Source organism: Pteronotus mesoamericanus, unplaced genomic scaffold (genome assembly GCF_021234165.1).
Source record: "Pteronotus mesoamericanus isolate MK-2021 breed Mesoamerican mustached bat unplaced genomic scaffold, CSHL_Meso_final contig_164, whole genome shotgun sequence".
NCBI lineage: Eukaryota > Metazoa > Chordata > Mammalia > Chiroptera > Mormoopidae > Pteronotus > Pteronotus mesoamericanus.
In genome coordinates this window covers 23,789,820-23,808,562 of record NW_026555065.1, presented here as the reverse complement: position 1 = coordinate 23,808,562, position 18,743 = coordinate 23,789,820, and the positions used below count along the sequence as shown (strand labels likewise).

At 45.6% G+C, this 18,743-nt stretch overlaps 1 protein-coding gene across 4 annotated transcripts; it reads right to left on the bottom strand.

Annotated features, from left to right (window-relative positions):
- Window positions 1–916: 916 nt before the first annotated feature.
- Window positions 917–18,263, bottom strand: RMDN3 (regulator of microtubule dynamics 3). Of its 4 annotated transcripts, XM_054565139.1 has the most exons (13): window positions 18,210–18,263; window positions 17,637–17,830; window positions 15,318–15,510; window positions 14,797–14,940; window positions 7,817–8,102; window positions 6,944–7,046; window positions 4,658–4,718; window positions 3,019–3,094; window positions 2,783–2,860; window positions 2,441–2,539; window positions 2,100–2,153; window positions 1,879–1,959; window positions 917–1,640 (listed from the first exon to the last, which is right to left on the bottom strand). In XM_054565139.1, the coding sequence occupies exons 2-13, from the start codon at window positions 17,821–17,823 to the stop codon at window positions 1,587–1,589; spliced, it is 1,416 nt and encodes a 471-aa protein (XP_054421114.1). In that variant the 5' UTR covers window positions 17,824–17,830; window positions 18,210–18,263; the 3' UTR covers window positions 917–1,586. The 4 variants fall into 4 exon arrangements, 3 of the variants coding, with proteins under 3 accessions (XP_054421114.1, XP_054421116.1, XP_054421115.1); XM_054565141.1 differs by lacking the exon at window positions 15,318–15,510; XM_054565140.1 differs by lacking the exon at window positions 18,210–18,263 and having other exon boundaries at window positions 17,637–17,885.
- Window positions 18,264–18,743: the final 480 nt, after the last annotated feature.

Genomic DNA, 18,743 nt, shown 5'->3' with positions numbered 1-18,743 from the left:
GAGTTATTCTGGAACAAACTAGATAGGGCCTTTATATCTTTTTGGCATGGGGTAGAAGTGATCAGTTACTATTGCTTTAAAATTGAAAATTTAAAAGGGAAGTCCTATATTCAGATGATTCAGCTTATTGTCCTTCAACCTAATGTACTCTTACAAGGTGGATGTACCATGGCTTTCCTGTGGCCTTTGTTTTTATTCTGTAAGTCTCATGTTGTAGAACTCTGATGCTACTCTGGATTATTCAACTTCAGGAGTTTGACGTACTCTTCTAACCCTTTAAACTTATATTCAGGATGGTTTTAACAAGTTCTTCTAATTTCAAAGGGACTCTCAGCTAGTACTGGAAAGAAAGGCAGTGAAAAATCCCTGCTGGTGCCTGTATCTATCCTGGTATATGTAGGGAGATACAATTTGATGCAGCTTTGTTTTAAAAGCAGTTCTGTTCCCTGGCTTTTAAGAATGGAATATCTCTCAGGTCTTTTCTTACCACAAAACATACCTAGGGTGGTAGAATAAAGCCACAGTGACGGATTCTGGAATGAAATCTTGGTTCTTGTATAAAAGCATCTCAGTCTTTTAGGAACTATAAAGTATGTAAATGCCTTTGACTTAGAAATTTGTCTTAATTTTTCTTGTAGTTGAGATTAGGCTTTATGCTGCTGCCTGTATGTGAACATGAGTGGGTCAGGGAACACCTGCTTACTTGGAATAGGCCTTGGTAGGCTAAAAATCAGCTCTCTGCCTGTATTTTACCTGTAACTAAAATTTTCACTGAAATAGCATTAACCAGAGAGCCTATTCTAAACCCTTTTTTGCTATTTTCTACTTGTCTGCAATAGCCCCTGTGGCAGGTAACAGTTATGGAAGTGTCAAGAATAAGGAGTTGATAAATAAACATGGGGGAATATAATCGGTTCTGATCAAATTTGGTTTATTTTCAGTTTGTACCAAAATATATTCCAGGCACCTCCTCAGATCATCAATTCAATGTCTCATAAGCCTTATGCACAATTGTCATTCCAAAAGCAGCCAAGATGCCCAGTCCCTCAGCCCAGGAATATAATTAGAATCCACATGATAGGTGAAAAGAAGGCAGTATCCGTGGACTGCCTTGACCCTTCCTTTTACCTTGATAGGTAGGATATGATTTTAGGATTATGTACTTTGGTGTTGAATATTAATCAGTAAAAAAAAAGATTGGATTAGAGTACAAGTTCTGTGTTTTGTTCTTATAGCTCTTTGAAGTTCATTCACCTTACCAGCAGCTGAAAGGAGGCCTTCAGTTCTCCCCTCTTTTCAACAGGGTCTTGATTTTTTTAAGAATTCACTCAAGGGAGATTATAACAGAAACTCAGGCTTAAGTGCTTCCGCAGTTGCAGATTAGTTAAGCGATTAGAATAAGGTAACCAGTGGACAGTAGGCAAGAAGATGGTAGGAGGTACTGGTCAGACGCAGGAGTCAGGGTACTCCCTTAACCAGTCTTGCTCAGTTTCCTGCTCTAAGCAGGATCTAAGGGGGAAAGGACCTGATTTTCGTCTCCCTCAAGCAGTGGTATTTCTCAAGTCATGAAGGCCATTGAAATGTGGTTAGTGTCCTAAAATTACTTCCAGTTCTTCCAAGTCCTTCTGGAAAGCTGAATCCTAGGAAGACAAGAGAACAAGACTAGGACCCAAAATCTAAGCCAACATTTCCCAAACCACTGGTATGCAAGAAGAAGGACCCTCTGCTTCCTTTCTGAGCTGTTGTCATAGCGCCTACATGTAAAAGTATAGACTTCTTTCTAGGGAAATAAGATTTCAAGGGAAGATTTTCTTTCTTGAAAAGGTCCAGGAATGACTTGATGGAATCCAGTGTTAGAAAAGTTCTTAAAAGTATTACCTCATTCGTGACATCCGGTAGCTCCTTGGCCAGCTTTACCCACTGTCTAGCTTCAGAGTTTTGTCCTAGTTCTCTGTAGCACTGAAAAGAGACAGTAGTGAAAACCTGGGATAAATACCACCAAGAGACTAGAAAAAGGCATAAGTGGGTATGCTTTTAGGAGTTTCCAGAATATTATCAACATACATACTTTTCATCTGTGTTGAAATAGGTGAATTTACCTTGGAAATATATACCCTTCCTGCTTTGGAAAATCCTGGCTGCTGTTCTTCAGCCTGGAGGAGGGAGGAAGACATTCCAGTAAGGTGTTCCCAAATTCAAGTCAGGCTCTCAAGTATTTTAGAGATTTCCAGTCCTCTACCTGGAGCCTGATTTAGTGGGTCTGGGAACATATATATTTTTATAAGCTCTCCAGGTGGTTCTGATTTTCCCATTGGACAGGCAAACAAAACTGCCTCCCTGCCAGAAACCCCTCCAAACAATATCATTAGGAAAAACAATGTCACCCAGGCATTTTTAGGTGCTGCTCCCTCCCTCCCTCCCTCCGTCCCTCTCCTGATACCTTTAGGAAGCTCTGGAGGGCATCCTGCACAGTAGCATTGAGAGGGCTTTCAAACAAGGCTGCAGCAGTTTTTTTTTCCAGCCAACCCAGGTGAGCGACCTGCCATCAAAAGATCAAGGTGTGAATAAATATTTTAAGCAAGTATTTTTAGAAATATTGCATGTTCTGTACTGAAAACAAACAGGGTCAAACAGAGCTGGGTCCAATCATAGTAACATGACCATTCAGAGGAAATGGCACATAAGCCAGGCTGAGGCCCCTGCTCCCAAATTTTCACTGCAAGAAGATCAGTGTCCTGTGACACTGAAGGGCCCTTATATTAAGTCCTGGAATCTAGCTCACCTGGTAGTACCACCTGCCAAGGAGAAAGTGAGCCATGGGGTTTTCTGGCTGGAGAGCCAGGGCTTTGTCCACATGCTCCTGAGGGGAAAAATGTAAATATAAACTAACTTCAGACACCAGAGTTGATTAGGAAAGAGCGGTGAGTCATAGAAGCAGTAGAAACACCCTTTGCAAGGAGCTAAGATGGAGCAGGGAATGTGGACAGCACAAGGGAAAGAAGAGAAGCCTTTCCTCACCTTGAAGCTAAAGCCACTCTGGATGCGCCTCTGGATGCCCTCATGCTCAGCCAGCTGACCACAAAGCACTGCATACCTAAGGGGGAAGCAGCAGCAAGCTCAGGGACAGCGATGGACTTCCCACCCACAGCCTACTAACACCACCTCTGCACCCTCAACTACAGCTGAAAATATGTGTAGATAATTTGCCTTTTCACAGGCCTGTGGTTCCAATTAATACTCTTTCGCAAACAGTGGGAGGCTCTCCAAAGTATCTATATTGGGTACAAAGATCTGGGACCACCACAGTAAATCTCTTACACTTATTTAGGCAAGGTCTTGGTCCAGATATCCAACAAATTTCTCCTCATAATGAGTACACATAGGTGTCAAAAACTTAAAAACCAGTTCTCTAATAAACAGCATCAAAGCATAATACCTGAGTACATTGCTTTTTGCCTCCTGAACCAACACTAAAAAAAGGTCTCATTAGCCTTGGCAGTATACAGGTATACCGACTCGACTCTGAACAATCAAATTGGAATAAGATACTCTAGGAATTTCTGATGTTAACTTGAGAACCAAAAGAAGCAAAGGAAGAAAGGCCTCTGATTTCAGCCCTCTTTCAAATCCTTACATAGGTACAAAACCAGCCAGCCAGCTTCCCATCTTTCGTCTCGAAAACACAGATCTCATTACTCCCCTCTCCAGCATTGTTTCCAGAAGCACAGTTGACATTAAATTGGTGTTTAAAGGCCCAAGTTGCTTTTTCATATATTTACCAAATTTCTGGGGATATTTGTATCAGATACTTCCAGGGGCTCATTTCCATATTTAGTCCAAACAGCTGTTCTCCAAGAATAGCTAAGGAAGCATGAGGCCGATTTCCAGTCCAGGAGCCCCAAAGAAGCCCACAGGGAAGTAGCACCTGTGACATCCTAGAAACAGTGATGACCTTGGCCTCTGAGAAGACGCCTTGCAGAGGTAAAGTTTCAGCTACAGATAGAGAAACAGCATCTCTCAGCTCACAATCTGAGGACAGAGATGGAAAGCAAGAGGGGAGGCAGGAAAGGATTGTTTTCACTAACACCCTGAGGTGCTGGAACCAGGCCCCAGGACACAGGTTTGCCCTGACCCATGCATATTGGCAGAACTTTGCCTCACATGAGACTACAAACAGGGTTGATATTATTGTGAGCTAATAAGTTGACTATTCAACTTCCTGGGGGTGAACTCACATCCATTTTTATTCGTGCAAGCCAAGCAAAGAAGCCAAAGCTCACCACCAGCCAGGGATAGCAGCTAGGGGAAAGAGGAAGTTGTGCAAGAGAGGGGAGCTGCATTGTCCCAGCCTCCCTAAGGAGCCAAGAACCCACAAGTTTTGTAGTTCAGGTGACTTACAAAGCTGCTCATTTCTCCAAGCCCCAATAGAAAAAAAAGAAAAAGCTCATATTCTCCCTTGCCTCATCCTGAAGGCACCTGCCAAAGAAAACTTCCCTAGGCCCCCAGCTGGGGGTTGAATGGGGCATGTGGAAGTAAAGGCCAGAGCTCCCTCTCCTGGCTCTTTTTGGCAAATGCCTTTATGGCCAAAGCAGACACCATAAAGCCCTGCCCCCTTCACTCTGCTGGCTGTTCCTGGGACCCTGCAGGGGGTTATTACCATTGGTGACAGTCAGCATTCTCATTCCCCTTCTCCAGAGCGGCCTCCGCTTCTTCTTTTCCTGTAGGACAAAGGTGATCCAGAGTTGACAAGGGTTCTCATGCACACTTCCCTAAGCGGGGGCTTTCAGAAAGAATGACTGCTCCACCGATACCAATCCCGGCCTGGACTTGTTTGGAAATAGTTGTGAACTTGAACAGAGTGAAAAGCTGCAAACAGCTTCTCAGGGATGGCTTCTGCTTCACCTCAGCTTCCTGCTCTCTGTCATCAGCTGACCCAGCTATCTTGTTTTTACAACATTCACCAATGTGCTCACAGCACTTAAAATACAAAAGGACCCAAAGCCAACCTGAGACTGCCCAATATACCTGACCCTGGAGGGTCTGTTATTTGGGGTCTCTGAATAGGCTTCAGGGTATCCATGAATCTCCCCAAGGAGAGGGTCTACAGCTTTGATAGAACTCTCAAAAGGACACATGATCTGAGACCATCGATCATAGTCCTAGGCCAAAACTCCTTACCAGAGCCAAATTGACTGAGGTATGACCAGAAGTGACTTTCACTTGAATCTTAGGTTTTCTAGGCACTAACACGAAATTGAGGCCTACATACATGAAAGTTCTTGACAAGGGTCCCCTAGAGTGACAGGGAACATGGAGCCCTCCATATGAGGACCACCATGCCCGTACAATGGAAAAAAGAGCACCCTGCAAAATGGGACTTCTCCTTTCATGAAAATACAGAGGGCTTGGAAGGGAATATGGAGAAAATGGAACAAAAGTAATGTTGAAATTGTCGATTGGCTAATCTGAAATGTTTCTTCATCCTTAAGTAATAGTAATTATGGTATGTTGTATATGCAGCTAATTATCCTTAAGACAACTGATGAGAACCCTACATCTCCCATTCCAAACATAAAGACCATATGCCCCCCACCAGTGAGGGGCATTGTCTCTAAAGGGATTTCTCTGTCCCCTTCCAAGCACTGTCTCACTAGGAAAATAACTGAAGAATGAGAAACAGTCCCTGCCAAGTTAGACACAGGGGTAAACAGATACTGCCTGACATCCGCAAAAATAGCTTCCTCCTGGTGGTCCAGCTTCTGGAGGTAGAACAAAATGAAGAACTTTAGACCCAGCAAGAATGGTCCTAAAAAGCTAGAGTCCCAGGGCGGGGGTGTTTCCCAAGATGCTACATAGTTATTCGACCTCCAGCAGAAATCAACTTGTCTCGGGTGCTCAGCTCAGGAAAAGCAACCAATGCTCTCTGGTAGTTCCTAATAAGATGATCAATGACCAAAGGGAAAGGAAAGGTTCTTCTTGATACCAAAAATCAAACCAAGAACTGATCAGAATCCTCAACTGAAATTTAGATGGGAAGGCAGACACTTAAAAAGAATGAAGCAAACAGTAATTAAGTACCTTTTGTTAAAATTTCCAGGGGGGGTTTTATGAAGATCTATAACAATAAACATTTTACTCAGTTGGCCTATTCTTTCTTTATTGACTTCCTAATTCTACGAAAGTTTAGAACAATGACCTTCAGGTATTGGCAGATTCTACATTATCAAAGAGTCAGTTACATTTACAAGGCTGTACGTATAAAAGTGGGAAAGTAGACAAATCCATTTTCGATAACTAACGGAACCACAAGACCTGGGAGCCCACTGATGGTGCATGCCGCAGGCGTGTAGCAAGGCAGGACACATCACCTTCCCTTCAAAACCAGTCACTTTTTAAAGCAGAATTCTCAGTGACTTAATGGCAGAGAGAGATGAGCCCTGAGCCTGGCATAAGTCAGATGCACCCTATCCCCCAAGGTACAGACCTGGCAATAGAATTGCTAAGGAGATCCCAGGGGCTTGTAAGCTAGCAGTGTGTTCCTGAACTACTCCTTACAGGTGCTTACCAAATACACTAGATTCATCTCTTAGAACACCTGCCCCACAATCTCCACAACTGAAACCAGCAAAAAAGAACCTCTTCAGATTAAGATAGGTTTTGCCCTCTTGTGCTTGGGGAGTGAGAACAAACAATTAGGCTGATAGGATACAAGTACTCCTAAAAATGTGCACTAGTGTTTCCCAAATCACAGTGACATGCAGAGATTGTTCTCTGTATCAAGGATGCAGGTGTCCCTGGGAGCCAGAGTTTGTCCCTAGTGAGTAACTGAGCTGCAGCTGCCCTGGCAGTCTGCGGCTTGGTGGGTCCTCCGGGCCCCAAGCAGATGGGCTGGCTCCACCCCCACAATCAGTCACCTTCCCACCAGGAGCCTGTTAGCACTTACCATTAAGAGCATATGACTTCTTGTCGCTCACCTCTTCAGCAAGTTCACACATGTCACTGTAGGCCCGGGCTAGGCGCCAGAGGAAGTCCTGCTGACTTCCATACTGCAAACCAAACAGAGAAAGGGATGGAGACTCCTCTTCCCTCAGAGAATTGGGGCCCTGGCCTTCCCACACTGTAAGTTTGAGTTTCCAAGCTAGTGTGTTACAAATGCTGACCAGTGGGCCCATTTTATGCACAGCCCCCCTTCCCCACATGGCTTCCCTTGCGCATTTTCACATTTTCTTCATGGTGTCATCAAGATTTCTCTTGCTGTGCCTTATTACATCTTGGAGTTGACCTTACCTTCTTATACTATCAGCGGACAAGAATGCCCTCACTCTGCAGTAATGCCCTAAAAAGGGAAAATTCTAACTTTGGGGGCATTTATTCTTGGGTGAACATAAATTCTGGCCGTGAACCTTAGGAGAAAGGAATTGCGGTTGGGTGAGCTAAATGTTTATCCCTGGTGTTGGAAACTTCTAATGGAGTATGCAGCTTGGGCTCTGCTTCAAGGGAAATAAAAGGACATCCAGTTCTCTCCACATTTCCCACTCCTGTGACAAGTGGAGCTCTTGCGGTGACTCTACAGGAGGCAGAGGACTGCCCTCAGGAGGAAGCTCTGGAACAGGCTGTAAATCTAGGGTAGCATTTAGCCCCTTGGAAGAGGATGTGCAACCCTGGGGGACAGGTGCAGAACCAGCCATCTCACCCTCATTTTCTTTCCCATGTCACCTTGCAGGGTCAGTAACCACAGCGGCCTGCTCTCACTCCCCAGGAGTCAGCAGGGTTCAGCAGAGAGAGAGGGCGGGCAGGCAGGCAGCTGGAGCCTCACCGCTAGCTTGTTGTTGAGCAGCAGTCGGAAGCCCTCCCGCTTGCTCTGCTCACTGCCCTGGTGCAGCTCGTCCGCCTGCTGTAGGAGGGGCAGCATATCCTCCAAGTCAGGGGAGCTTTCAGCCTCCAGGGCTCCAGGAACCGGGCCTGAAGCCACCTCTCCCTCCAGGTCCAGAGAATCCTTTCTCCCCATCTTCACGGTCTCACAGCTCACTTCATCTTCCCCATCTTCACTCTCCCTGTCAGAGTCCCGCTCGTAGTCGGACTCTGCATTTGCTGTTGTGTAACTGTGACAGAGAAATGTAAGTTACAGGGTCAAAGGAGGGGATCATTCAGCCCTAGAGCCCTAGAGTCTGTTCCCTACTCACAAAGAGGGACTCTCCATGACACTGTTGTCCAGAGCACCAAGTAAGAAACACTCCCCCCACTTAAGGTCAAAAACTAGTCCCCTAGAGAAAGCTTCCTATGGGAACTATGACCTGGGAAAATGAGGAAAATGATTTAGAAGAGTGACCACCTCTGGGGGTGCTGTGACAGTGAGGGACTATTATAAGAACCCTCTGCTTAGCTATTACCACGTCTGCCAGAAAAATAGAGAAAAAGAAAAGCTTAGAAAGGTAATGTACCAAAATGTTGCCAGTCAGCCTCTCAGGGCAGAAGAATTAAAAGGAAATGCTTTTTCTATCTTTTAATATAATTGCTTTAGTGAGCATATAGTCATAAATAAAAAAGAAATGAATAAGATAAAAACTTTAGGGGGATATAAACGGACTAAATGGTAATGGGAAAAACATTTGTTTAAAGGATATAAACTTTAAAGTAGGTGGAACTGATCTGAGCTAGATGGCTCACCAGGTCTCTGTCACTCATTTTTGCTTTATCAGCCAAAGGCACCTGTCAGGACTAACATGGGTGGGTGCCAGCCTCTGAGGCCCTGAGCAGCCACAGATATCCACATTTTCTCTCTCAAGCCATTGTGTACCCCATCCCATGTCAGTCAGTAACCAAACCTAAGCTACAACAGGAGTAGCCCTTGGGAACATTTGGAATTGCTGGGGTGGAGTGAGGGCCATTTGCAGCTGGAAGCAGAAGAGGAGGAAGATGCAAACAGAACCCTGTGGAAAAGTATCTGGGGCCACCATAAGCCAGGGGTCTCCTAGGGAACCCCAACCTAAATGCACCCATTGAAGAGAAAGCCAAGTTTCTCTTGGATCTTGGCCTCTACCAGCAGCTGATCAGGGTGTTTTTCCTAACTGCCAACTGAATCAGACAAAAACTGAGCAGGGAAGAAAGTAAGACTTGTGCAGGGGCCAGAATCAGACACCAGAGAGGCCTCCAGACTGAGTAAGAAAATGTAGGTTCTGTAAGTCAGAAGGTTTTGAAGCACATGGGGAGACCTGTAAGGACAAGTCTTCCTCCATCTTGGAATGAGAGATAGTGGAAGGATCTCTATTCTGGAGCAAAACAGAACTGAAGGAGAGATGAGGGAAGACACCTACAAATAAAATCAATACAAGACAGCCTAAGGTCCTGGCTGGATGTGCCAAGGTTGCGGGTTCAATCCCCAGTCAGGGCACATACAAGAAGCAACAAATAAATGCATAAATAAGTGAAACAATAAATCAGCATTTTTCTGTTTCCCTCCCTCTTCTCTCTCTCCCTCTCTTTCTCTCCCCCTCTACTCTCTCCGTCTCTCCTTCCTTCTCTTTCCCCACCCCCACCCTGGTTAGCCAAAAAGTGTGTTTTTTCCCCCATAAGATGGCTCTAGTATCGCTTAGTTGCCTTTAACTTCATTTGAAACAATTTTGTTAGATTGTATTGTGACAGCTGTTGTATCAGCATGCATTTTTTTAAAAAACTATTAAAATTAGTGAATTTTTGTGTTGCTATTTTAATATTGAAGATGAAAGAATATGTGCAACATTTTTCGCATATTATCCTTTATTATTTCAAGAAAGGTAAAAACGCAACTGAAATGCAAGAAAAGATTTGTGCAATATATGGAGAAGGTTCTGTGACTAATCAAATGTGTCAAAAGTTGTTTGCAAAGTTTCGTGCTGGGAATTTCTCATTGGATGATGCTCCATGGTCAGGTAGACCAGTTGAAGTTGATAGCAATCAAATTGAGACATTAATTGAGAACAATCAATGTTATACCATGTGGGAGATAGCCGACATACATAAAATATCCAAATCAATAAAGCTATTGTTGAAAATGAAAAATGTCTTTTATTTTATGGGAAAAAAAATGGAGTTTTTGGGCAACCTAATGTACATGAGGTCTGTCCAGAAGGTATTCAACCATGTAATATGAAAAATACAGACATTTATTGGAGAAGATACAAGAAACATTGTACATAGGACAATGACACCTCAGCTCTCTTCAGAGTAGGCACCTTGGGACCTCACACAGTTCTCCCAATCACCATCACCTGCCCCGTTGTATTTTCCTGAATCTCATCGACGGTCTGAAATCTCTTCCCTTTCAAAGGTGATTTTAGTTTTGGGAAAAGCCAGAAGTTGCAGGGCACTATATCTGGGCTGTAGCAGGTCTGAGTCACCTGGGTGATTTGACGTTTCACCAAAAAACTCTGCATGGGACATGATGCATGAGCGGACACATTGTCATGATGAAGCTGCCAATCACTAGTTGCCCATAGCTGCAGCCTTCTGAATTATCCAAATAGTTTCCACAGAGGAATGTTCATGTTTAACACAAAATTTGATGCAGATTCATTGCTCTACTTGCTCAGTCATTTTGAATGTGACAGCCACACAGTACACATGCTCACTCAACAGTATCTACTGCCCCCACTGACTAGTCCAGTGAAACTGTCATTGTTCATGCATGTGCATTCCTGTCCACTCTCCTTGGCTGCCAGGTTACTTTGATGTCGAGCAAACTGTTCTCATTATATCAATAATGGTTGGACTTCTTCAGGACACACCTTGTATATATCCCTCCCTCCATCCCTTCCTCTCTATCCCTCTTCTTCTTTCTCTCTCTAAAATCAATTTAAAAAAAATTTTTTTAAAAAAAGGGCCACCTAAAGTCAGGGGCTGAACACTGTGTTAGGCCAGAAAGCCAGAGATGACAAGGAGGCAGATTCCGTCTAGAAGGTACCAAGTGAGCAATCAGACCTGGTGCCCAATCCATGCTGACTACTTTGTAGAGGATCTTTCTGAGTCCCCTAACAAAAGGGCCCTAGTAACATCTACTATAAAAACATAAGGTATTTAAAACCTTAACTTCACCCTGCTTTTTAAGAAGTTATTAAGTTCTCTTTCCCTTCTACCAATTTGCAGTAAAAAACTTTAGAAACTGAAGGGACAAGGAAAGCCTGACTGGTCTGGCATCATGCCAGGAAGTGAAAGGTCTCTGGTTCAATTCCTGGTCAGGGCACATGTCTGGGTTGTGGATTCTGTCCCCGGTCAGGGTGCATAAGTGAGGCAACCGATTAATGTTTCTCTCCCTCTCTTTCTCCATTCCTTCCTCTCTCTCTAAAAATAAATAAATAGAATCTTAAAAAAAATAAAAGGAGAAGAAAAAGTGGCATCAGATTTCACAATCAACCTGGTGGTGATGAGTGAGACCATACAGGAGCATGTTAGAGAAACTCCCAGCCCATTCCTCAGGCCTGGACAATAGCCTGCCCCTACTTAGCCCAGCCAAGCCCAAAGGCAAATGGGTGAGTGGATTATCTGAGTCTCCTCACCTCCAGTTGTGAGGAAAAGGGGAGACCCCATTCCCTGCTGGACTGAAGGCTGCCTTGGTCAATCAGTTCAAATCAGGAGTCTCCCAGAGAGGGATCCCTGCTTTTATGCTTAGAACACAGGCATCAGCAGTCTCTCCAGGGAGTGGAGCCAGGAGGAAAGTCCTATAGTTTGTGATCCCTCTGGGTCCTAAAGACCAAGAAGGGGAGGTCAGAAGGGGCCTTATGTCCACCCACAGTGAGAGATGATAGAGCCCTGTAAGGCAGCGAGGCTCCAGCAAGGCCGGCACAGTGAGGTCTTTTATTGCACCTCAGCCCCACTTCAAGGAGCTCTGCCTCGCTAACTTGCAGCCCCACTGCCTGGCACACAGTGGGCAAACACTTGCTGAGTGAGCGCTGACATCAGCACCATGGGCTTCCAGGGCTTGAGAAGAGACTGATCATGTGCTAGAGCTACATGGGCTGCCGTCTGTATGTTCACATCATGCTCTCACACCTCTTGGACCACCAACTCAGCCTTTGGAGAAATCCACCAGAGGGAAAGGGGCGGCCCTTTTGTTTGACATGCCGTTCACCTTCTGAGATCAGCAAGGGACTGGCAGGACCTTTGAAAATTTGGATCTGTGTACTCAGACAGAACACACTGTTCCCTCCGTGGGTCAAGGACCCAAGGCTCCCTCAGAGCAAGGAGCCGGAGTTATCCTATTCTACTCCTTGAGTGATCGAGGACTCAGTTACACATATCTCACCTCCTGGCCATTACGTTTCTTTCCTTAAAGTCCTCCTAAGCCCCATTAGAGAGAGGAGCTGAATCATTCAAAGAAAGCACGTACAGGCCCTGACCCTGAGACACTCCCAGGGGTGCAGAATATAACACCAACCTCAATGAGGTGATAAATGCCCAAGGAGATGAGGTCATAGGCCATCCCTCTTGGTTGGGATGCCTGGAAGGTTTCCTGGAAGAGCTGGTGTTTTAGGGCAAGTAGAGTTTTTACAGGGAGGGAACTGAAGCTGTGTTTGCTACAATGCTCAGGGAACAAGCTCACGGACCCACACAGTGATTCTGCCTCTGCCGCATTCAGTCAGTTCCCAGGGTGGGGAAAGGGAATACAGCTTTCAATGGGGTTGAGTAGCCCATCAAATATTCTTATCCTTTCATCCCTCAGAGAGGCACTCCTTCCCGCGGGCCCACACGTTCCAAGTCATTCCAGCAGCTGAGGCCTCCTCCCATTATTTCCCCTTGACCTATATGGCACTGACCATGGCAAAAATAATTACTCACTATGGCCACTGCCACAGACGGCAGCCAGCTAAACCAGAGTCTTGCATCACACGCCCCCATTGGCTTCCACATGACACACAGTCAGTCATGGGGTGACCCTTCTGAGTTATTATTGAGAAAGCCATCATTCCTCTCATCCCATCACAGGATGAGATGTCTTGCCCCTTATGGGAGCCCCAGTGAGCACCCACAAGCCTCCGTGGTTAAACTCTCTGGCTCTCACTGCCCACAGGAATTTGTATAACTTATTAAAAATCATCAAGGACCTTGAGTTCCACATCCTGGTCTTGGATAGAGCTGGGACCTCTCCTGTTCTACCCTCATACAAAGTTCAAACATCAATTCCCCACACAAGAGACCTGTTTTCTTGGGTGCACAGAGATACTCCTTAATTCTCAGGGCCCATTGTCAACCACTTTGTCCTTTCAATCCAGATGTATCAAGTATTTCATTTCTGCCCCTCTTCTAAAACAGCCCTCTGGAAACATCTCTCAGCCCAGAATTATCAGGTAAATGGAACAGAAAAGGGCCACTTCTGCTTGCCCTTGAGAATACAGGTAATAGGGATCTGATAACCCAGGCATCAGTAATCGTGACTGGAGTACTAATGCTCTACCAAGACTTCACTTGCTTCAAGAGGCACATGAGCAATAATCATCTCTAGCACAGGTGCCCAACGGCAGTGAAATGGAAAAAGAGAGTAATACTATTCTTAATTTTCTTAGAAAACCAAATGAGGAGAGGCAGGAGAATATAATGGCCCAAATAAGAAAACAAGGCCAAAATATCTTGAGTAAGATGTACTGAACACACAGTACTACTATGGGCAGTGAGCTGTGGCAGCTCTTGGTCAATGGGAAGAACTCCCAAGGGCTTCATGCCAGGGACACGTCTTCCTGTGAAAGCCCTCCTGTGCCGTTCTGCGACGACCAAGCCATTCATCAGATCACAGACCCTCACGCCCTTGCAGATGAACCCAGCTAAGCCTGACCTTGATAGGAGGACAACCTTGGGCAAGGCATCAAACCTAAGCCTCAAGTCTGCTCTGAGAAACAGAAAAGCAGCACCTGCTCCACAGTATCCTTTCTCACCTAGGAGTGAGTGAGAAAATACCTCTAACGTGCTTAGTACAGTCTGTCACAGAGGAAGAATAATGAGTCGTTAATATAAGGTATTTTAGCTAAAGAGGGACAATGCTGCAAAGACCGTCCTGGATGGCCGGCGTATAGCTAAACCAGCCATTCTGGCCTGACAGAAGGCTTAGGTGTTCTGTGCGCCCATCTTTTCCTTGAAGAGGAAGAAAGGTCGGCAGAGGCTACCAAAGGGAGATCAGCCCCTAGACCTCAGACCACCTGGATTACTGGAGCTGCCAGCAAATGAGCAGATGCTGCCACTGATGGCATCAGGTGTTAAAACAGAGATGTTTATTCAGACTTTATGTTTGGGACCAAAGTTTCAAAATGGCACTAGTGGTTTAAAATCAAAAGCTTTAGCCTGACCAAGTTTGGAGACTCCATGAGACTCCTGCCTGCTGCCCCATCTCACGGTAAGGTGTATGGTCAGACCTGCCAGGCCACCAATTCCTCAGGTCAGTCACCTTCCCTCTATAAAGCTGACAAGGGAGCAAGCCTCCCCGTGGGAAGAGAACTTCCAGGGGAAGGGAGCACACTCAGCAGAGGAAATAAAGTTCTTGTGGTTAATGTTATAGGAAAACAAATAAAAAATATATAATAACAATGCAAAAAACAAACCTGCTCAGAGGAAAATAACAGATGCAAGCAGTAACCACTGATGACATTTTCATTTTTTTGGATAACATAAGGTGGATGGTTTTTCTTATTTCAACTGTTCTGTATTTATCAATACTCTTACTTTGTTCCAAAAAAAATTTATAGCAGCTTGGTGTGAAGTTTCCATGGATAAACATTACTTTTACAAAATATAACCTGGTTGGAGCTACAACTACCTCCGGGAGAGATGACTCACCCGCCTTCACTCTCAGCATCTGTGAATGTGGCTCCCGAAGTAGCTGTGAAGTAGACGGAGCTGGAGCCAGTGGAGTCACTCCTCTCTCGGGCAAAGGGGAACCTTCGCCGCCGAGCCACTCTCTGGTTCTCTTCCATGTGAGATCTGAAAAGCAGGGTGGCATTAGGCCCCATCCAGCCTGTCTTTCCCCTCACCATAAAGGAGCCTCTTACTACTGCTCCTCATTAAAGACCCAAGAACGGAGAAAATCTTGGGTCTCTACACTCATGAGAACAAGGGTAGCTCCCTGGGCAAACCAGGACAGACCAGGTTAGTAAGAATTATGCTTTTCAGCTGCTACAGCAGACCCTGAGGGCCCCAAAGCAGCAAGGAACTTGTGCAAGGCCAGCCTCCTTGCCAATTAGGTGAAAAGCTATAAACCTGGCTTCTTCCTTATAGACAGAGAGCAAAGGCCAAAACAGCTCAGCTGAAAAAGCTGTAGGGGCAGGGGACAAGGCAGAAGAGGAGGCTGCATTACTCACCGGAATTCCCCAACAATCTGTCCAGCAAGCCCCTGCAGGCTGCTTCTCAGCTCCTCTACCTCCCGCCGCAGTGCAACCAGACTGGTCAGCACGAAGTCCAGGCGGTCCAGCACCATCTCCTGCCCTTCTCGTGGGAGGCTGGGCAGCACCGCAGCATCCCCAGCCTCACCTGGAACTGCCCGCAATGGCCTCACTGAGGGAAGGAGGACAGGACACAGTGATGCCCATGGGAGTGAGGAAAAGATCTTGCGCCTAGAATTCAAAAACACTTGCTTCCCATTGGAGTTCAATTTACAATGACCCTTGAGGCTCAGAAAGCTTATGTTCACAGCTAAGTCCTGTTAACAAGTACCAAGTAACCAGAAAAACACATCGCGGTCCCAATCTACAAACAAGAGCCGCTGTTCTATGAACCTTCCACAGGAGGGCATTTGGCAGTACTGCACACAATGGCAGATGATATAAAATGCTTGCAAGAGTGACATTCCTCAAAGTCAGGACAGCTGCCCTGCTAGAATAAAAGGAAAACCTTTACCTGGCTGCAGGCATAATTTGGAGATATTGCAGGTGTGGTACAGACCACTGCAATAAATCGCGTATCACAATAAAGTGAGTCGTAATCTTTTGCTGGTGAAGGGTCTTGCCTTCAATTTGGGGGAAAAAAAATGCAATGCCTGTGAAGTGCAATAAAGTGAAGCACAACAAAACAAGGTGTGCCTGTATATAATGCCCGAATACCAGTCATTACCAACTACACACTAATTTGAGCTCACTCAAATTCTGATCTTTCACTTCAAAAAGAATAGCATAGAGCCCTGGCAGGATAGCTCAGTTGGTTACAGCATCATCCTGATACACCAAGGTGGCAGGTCTGATCCCTGGTCAGGGCACGTACAAGAAGCAACCAATGAATACGTAAGTAGGTAGGACAACAAACTGATGTTTCTCTGTTTCTCTCCCTTACTTTCTCTAAAATCAACACATTTTTTAAAATAAAAAATAAAATTCTGAGCTCCTCTCAAGAATTTCTTTTACTATCATCAGAGAGAGGCAAAGAGAAAAAGGACAGTTACTGAGAGAAAAGGTACATTGGTAAAGGTCCATCAAAACCCATTGGAAACACACCATTGCCAAGCCCTGAAATGAGCTCTAGGTAAATGCCAACAGTAAATGCCAGTAAACTGAGAGCTACCTAAGGCAATTTTACTAGAAAATGTAAAAACAGGAAAGAAACCAGGAAAGAAGAACCCACAGTCCAGCAAGCACAAATCTGTTAAATCTAGTAACAGTCTCAGCCAAATTACAATACACAACCAACAGTGTTCAAGAATGCAGAGCAAGAAAAATTCCTGGGAACCCGGCCACTTTCTCCCATCCTCAGCGGAAGGACTACTGCTAAGGAATTTCAAACAAACAAACCACTAGGAAAATGAAGGAAAGACAAGCACACTTGCAACACTAGGTTACTACCAGGTTATGAGATGCTAACAAAGTTACAATTTAAAATGATAATTCTTTGAACACTCCTCTAAAACTAACTTTCCTAAACCACATGGCATTTAGTAATCAGGGAAAACACTCATTCCCAATTAACATGCAGTGAGATGATCTGAAAGCTCCTCTATTACACCACCATGAGGTCTGACCAGTCCTAAATGCTTTGCTCAAAGGTGTTAATTTAACATGAAAGTTTTTGCAAAACTGAAAGCACTACCATTTTCAGCTGTGGCTTGCTTCTGGCCATGTTCGGTTTCAATTGCAAGTAAGCGTTCTCCCAGTTCCATACTGTGGTAAATCCACAGCACCAGGTGATCATGCCCAAACCTGCCATTTACTTGCTGTGTGACAACCTTGGGAAACTTAAACATTTTTTTTAAATCTTGATTTCATCATAAAAAGGATAAAAAACACTTGGACTAGATAGTCTCCATGATCCCCTTCAAATTCTAATACATAATTTAACATGTAAGCCTCGGGGCTTTTAATTCCTACGAGATTAGTTTTTTTCTTTTGCCTACTTTAGGACTCTTCCTCTACTTAATTAAACACCTCACCCAACACAAAGCAACTGCATATATATGTATATGGATGGCACCACTGTAGCCAGAACTAAAAATGAAAATTAAACAGCTTTTTCACAATATACTTTCCTGAGATTATAGGAAAAAGAGTGAAGAAGAGGGAGAAGGCTTTCCTTTTCAATAAGCTTTTCAGAAAAGCGAAAGACTCCCAGGCTCCCGCCTTCGTTATCCTCTCCCACGGGCTCTGCAAAAGGCAGCCTTGTTCCCTAGCCCCATCTGTCAGTGGACCGGCTCCTACCCTGGCGTCCGGGCTCTGAAGTCTGCGTGAGGTCCAGTGAGTTGGGCAGGAGCTGGGTCTGGACATGGCGCTGGGTCCGTTTCCATCGCTGGCTGTAAAGGGCACACAGGAATCCGAGGCCCGCGGCGGTGCCCAACAGCAGTCCCAGCCCGGAGCGGGAGCCGCCCAAGACCCCCAATCTAGACATGATGCACCTGCAGCCCGCGTGAGGCACCGGGAGCAAACGGGCGTGGGGAGAAAGATTTGTGAGCGCGGTAAACGCACCGCCACGCCGAATCCCTGGAGACATCACCTTGCCCAGACGCTGCGCTCCCAACTGCCCTCACCCCAATCCGGACCCTGAGACTCGGTCAGCCCCAACAGCCTAACTTCCGCACCTATCACCCAGCGTGGACACAGCTTCCCCTCCAACACGCCCCCTAGCCCTGATCTCAGAGTCAGGTTTCTGGGCTTCCAAACCATCCCCTCCAGCCTCGCGACACTGCACACCACACGCCCGCCGCCCTGGCCACAAACTCCTAGCCTCCCCCCCGCCCCTTGGAGGCCTTGCAAGAAATAAATTCAGACCCTCACCGGGCCGCTCAGCACCATAGCAGCAGTTGCCACCGCCTCACGCTGTCAATGATCGTGACGTCATTAAGCGGCGCCATAAACCCCGCGCGACATTGGGAAGGCGCGGTGAAATGACCATGCCAGGGTACGCCTGCCGTTCAAATTTCTTCCCGCGGCGGGGCCAGCGTAGAGGTGGGAAAGGGAAACCGAATCCGAGGGAGAGCGGGAAAGCTGATTTACTGCGGCGGAGGCTCGAGCAAAAGCCCTTCCGGTGTGGACATCTGAGTTACCATTTCTCTCCAGTCACACCAGATTATCTGCTGTTCTCAGAATATCTACTGCTGCTTCTGCCTAGAATAACCCATTCTCTAACTCCGACTTCATTTGGGCTTAATTTGTTCGTGCATTTTTAAGAAAATCATTTACTAAACACTAGACACAAGCGCCTTTCGCAGTTCAAATTAGAACAGATAAATTGGTGGTTATTGGTGGTTGACCACAAGAGGATCCTGAGTTCCCAGGGCTAGCTTTTAAAAAACTCTTACTCTGTACTTA

Bases quoted from the DNA above. Each gene is read 5' to 3' on its own strand.
- RMDN3 (XM_054565139.1), bottom strand. From the start codon at position 17,823: ATGTCTAGATTGGGGGTCTTGGGCGGCTCCCGCTCCGGGCTGGGACTG. The intron at 7,047-7,816 runs GTGAGGCTCCAG...TTTGGTTTGCAG, and splicing joins TGCTCAACAACAAGCTAGCG to TATGGAAGTCAGCAGGACTT. The intron at 2,540-2,782 runs GTGAGCTAGATT...TTTTGATGGCAG, and splicing joins TTGGCAGGTGGTACTACCAG to GTCGCTCACCTGGGTTGGCT.